Raw genomic sequence first — 3,999 nt, 5'->3', positions numbered from 1 at the left:
CGGACCCCCCCCCCCCCCCCCCAGCCACCACTCTCTGCTACGTGCCCCCTTTCCCCTCATCACATTTTTAACCCCATTATCTTCCCCCCTCCTGTCACCTCCCCTCTGCCTGTGTAGGTCGATCTTGGTCCCCATTTTCTGTGCAGACACAGCAAACCACCCTGACCAGCAGCAGAGCTGAGCTGGGATCAACCCCAGGGCACCAGTACCTGCAGCTTCCCAGCAGCCTCAGCCTCACCCGACACCGTCGCTGCCTCCTGCCAGAGCTCGGCCCCCCAGAGCCCTGCACAGCCCAGGCCCTGCGGAACAGGACACTCAGAACAGGAAATTCAACTGCTGAGGAAAAAGACCAGATTCTGTCACACACCTCCCAGAAACAGGGGCTGAGCCCGCACCAGGGCACTGAACATCAGCACAAGGCTTCAGAGCGCTCTGTGCTCCAGCTCTGCACGGCCATCAGAGTTCAAAGGCAAAGGCTCAGCCCCTGGCCATTTAAGCTGCATTTAGGTTAAAATAAGAGGGAAAAAAAACCAAAACCAAAACCAAACAAACCCAAACACCCCAAGCAAACAAAACAGGAAGAAGGGAAAAGGCAACTTCCAGTCATATTCTCATTTATTAAGGTCTATGCCAGCCTCAGGAGATCGCTCTTCCTGTAAGTAAACAGAGCAGGCGGCCGCATCTATAATGAATAAATTTATTGTCTTACAAAAATCATTGTCTAGAAATATGGGTATACAAGAAAACAAGATATTTGCAGTCAGATGCCTGGTGGTCAACAGCCAGTTTGAGTAAAAATATCCAAACACACAACAAAACCTTTGCGACAGATGTTAAAGCTTTTAACCCAAAAAAAAGGAAATCCATGGTTTTTTTGAGCATGTGGCAGAGGAAGTTTCCTAGTTAACACTGATTCATTGTCACTAATATCAATAATACCACTTGGACTAGAGAGGTACATGATATGAAGCACAGTCAAAATTAATACATTAAATCATTGTTATATAGGCAAATTATATATGTAACATTGTCTTAGTACTGTAGTGTCTAAGGCACTTTCTGTAATGTCAGTTTTTCCGCTATTTAAACAAAAAGAACGCTAACTACTGGCTGTAATACTGTTCAAAATAAAAAAAAACAACAACAACAACGAAAAGGATTCACATCCACTGGCATGTTAACTCACAGGCAACACCCATCGCCGAAGCCCTGTGGCCGCCAGCTCCAGGCAAGCCGCTCACTGCACAAGTCGGCCCCGCTGCGCTGCTGGCCCGCGGACCAGCTCCCCCAGTGACACCAGCCTGGCTGCGAAGGGACCACGAAAGCCACGTCTCACCGTGCAGCCGCTCGGCTCCATGTCCTCAGACTAACTCAGCCATAACTTAATAAATTAATTTTGCCTGTGTTGTTTATTTTCCACTGGTGTTCACATTACATGAGCCTTAATATATACACAGATCTGCTGGGCGTGGCGAGAGCAGGTCCCTACAGAGCAGAGTGCTGGACAGAGGAGGAGTGGGGATGGGATCTCCACTTGCCTGTACTGCAGGAACACTGACTGATGAATCAGGTGCTGAGAACACTCCAAAATGATATTGCAGGTTAAAAACATACACTACTCATTCATCCCTACACTGCCCTCTAACCCCGCCCGAGGCCGTTTCACAGTTCACGCTGATTGTGTGCTGATCACAACAATGAGGAGAAAAAGAAAGATACAGGTGCAGTTTGGTCTTCAATGATCCAACGGGCTCAGCTGTCTGAGCGCAGAAGAAACAGGAGGATGTTGTCTGTACAGCAGCGCATGCATAGTCATGACAACGGGTCTGTCCCAACCACCTACCCTCTGGGAATGAAGTTTCTGGTTTGATATTTTTAAAAAAAAAAAAAAAAAAAGTTTCATCCTTCACATGATGCTTTTATAAAATGGCTTTATGATGAGAACAATCTGGAAAATAGATGCATTGAACAGAGACGATCCCATTTTGTTTACTAGATATAAAAAAGCAGTTGTACCTATATCTGAAGCAGGGTACAGCATGGTGAGGCTGGAGAGCCTTAAGACATAGTTGACCTATGGTAAGTAACCTTGTAGCATGCCAACATTTCATAAGGCAGATTTAGGGCCACAAGGCAGTTCGGTGGTCAGGAAAGTCCTCCTCCTTCTGCCGACTGTCCTGGAAAAGGTCTCTGCATGCAACAGTGTGACGGGGCTCTACTCAGCAGGGGCCGGCTGCGCTTCGTTCACGTCGCTGCCTTTGCTCTCCGCGTCGTCGTCCGAGAGCTCCAGAGAGGCCCCTTCGATGTGCAGCTGGCGCCTCCCAGATCGACTGGAGGAGAAGGTGATGGGGCCTCCCCTCCTGTGAACAAGCAGCAGACAGTGATGGGTGACAGGTCCCACCTGGCTCACAGCCCACGTCCCAGTGCTGCTGGCTGCCCCCGAGAGATCTCCCCGACCTGCGGGGAACGCGGCAGCTCCTCTCTGGGCTACTCACAGGGCAGATTTCACACGCGGCGTCTTGAAACCCCCTGACCAAGGAGTCAACACACTGTGTGTGAACACGTTCTGGTACTCTGCTATTCCTGCTTAGTTTACACCATCACCTTCAGCTGGCAAGTCCCAAGTGACTTCAAATATTGTCTCTGTACAGAGTGGGTTCTCCAAAGAAATACTGACAGCTCATTTGTTCAGCGCTGTGCTGCACCCCTCCTGCTTTTCCTACAGGCCTCCCAGCTCAGCTGCTCTCCCTGTCAGGCAGGTTTTTATTCTGCACCAGCCTCAACTTCGCTGACTCCCATCTGTACTTGACACAGACCCGGATCTCTGACCTGCTGAAACACTCCCAGAGTGGGTCAAGAAAAAAGGGATTGGTACCAGCCACTGGAAAAGCACAACTGAGCTGTCCCCTCTGTCACATTTACCTACAGACAGATCAAACTGGGAACCCCAGGGAGCTGCCAATGGGAGCTCTAAAGAGTCCAGGCTCAGGAGTTGTCAGGAATACCCCTGTGGTCTGGCAGCTTCTATGTTCTCATCATCAGGCTCGGTCAGCAGTTCCCAGCAGGTCCCAGTCTGACCCATCCCCAAACACCAGCAGCTCTGCTCCTGCGGTGCCTCAGCGGTTGCTCCCGCAGGACACATTACAGAGGAGGTCTGTGGGCACACTGGGCTCAGATGAACCCCTGCCCGCTGCCACCAGCACCACTTACCTTAGCCTGTTCTTCAGGGTGCTGACCTCCCGGCTCAGGCCCTCGTTGGCCTCTGTGGCATCGTCCAGCTCACGCTGAAGTTTACGTCGGGAAGCATTTGCGCGTGTGGCTTCCTCCTCAGCCTCCTCCAGCTGGCGTTTGAGCTGCTTCATTCTGGCATTTGCCTTTTCCATCTAAAATACAAAACCAGGTCATCAGGATCAAACTCGGCAGCTGCAACCCCACGATTTGGGAGGTGAGAGCAGTCAGCTAACAGCTCGTCCTCCCCAACCACCTCAGCTGGAGATGAGCCACCAGCCTCACTGCAGGCTCCAGTGTGGGCTCCTGGAAACGCTGCAGAGCTCCTGTGTCTGGGATGCTGAGGAACATAATGGACCATCACACCAGAGCAAACACAGGGAGGCCTCGACTGCTGGGAGCTACTCTAGTGGTTAGTGATCAAGATGGGGGTTCCCTCAAATATTTTGTGGATGCCCCCTCCCTGGAAGTGTTCTCGGCCAGGTTGGATGAGGCTTTGAGCAACCTGGTCTAGTGGAAGGTGTCCCTGCTGATGGCAGGGGGGGTGGAACTGGATGAGCTTTAAGGTCTCTTCCAACCCAAACCATTCTATGATTCTATGATTTTAATTGAAATGCTTCTTAACAAGGCCTTTCTACTCAGAGCATGGTTTTATTTGCCTTTTCTGAGACACAGGCCTCAGAAGCCGAGTCCTTCCACCTACCTGCTCCTTGTACTGGTCTGCGTGCCGACGCTCATCCTCCACCTGCATGAAGACTTCTTTCAATTTCT

At 50.8% G+C, this 3,999-nt stretch overlaps 1 protein-coding gene and 1 long non-coding RNA gene across 2 annotated transcripts in view; both read right to left on the bottom strand.

The window, feature by feature from the left end:
• Positions 1–597: 597 nt before the first annotated feature.
• Positions 598–1,673, bottom strand: LOC104521710 (uncharacterized). Its single transcript, XR_727977.1, has 2 exons — positions 1,372–1,673; positions 598–1,236 (listed from the first exon to the last, which is right to left on the bottom strand). It is a non-coding gene; the product is annotated as an uncharacterized LOC104521710 (long non-coding RNA).
• A 220-nt stretch (positions 1,674–1,893) lies between these two features.
• Positions 1,894–3,999, bottom strand: part of LOC104521711 (myosin-10) — a gene marked incomplete at its 5' end in the record, with an annotated part of 15,641 nt that continues 13,535 nt past the window's right edge. Inside the window, 3 exon segments of the mRNA XM_010163787.2 lie at positions 1,894–2,360; positions 3,211–3,383; positions 3,932–3,997. Of these exon segments, the coding sequence (XP_010162089.2) occupies positions 2,216–2,360; positions 3,211–3,383; positions 3,932–3,997 (384 nt within the window).

This window comes from Antrostomus carolinensis, unplaced genomic scaffold (genome assembly GCF_000700745.2).
Source record: "Antrostomus carolinensis isolate BGI_N321 unplaced genomic scaffold, ASM70074v2 scaffold39312, whole genome shotgun sequence".
Lineage (NCBI taxonomy): Eukaryota > Metazoa > Chordata > Aves > Caprimulgiformes > Caprimulgidae > Antrostomus > Antrostomus carolinensis.
Note: the sequence above shows the minus strand (reverse complement) of the source record. Positions and strands in the feature narration are given on the sequence as shown.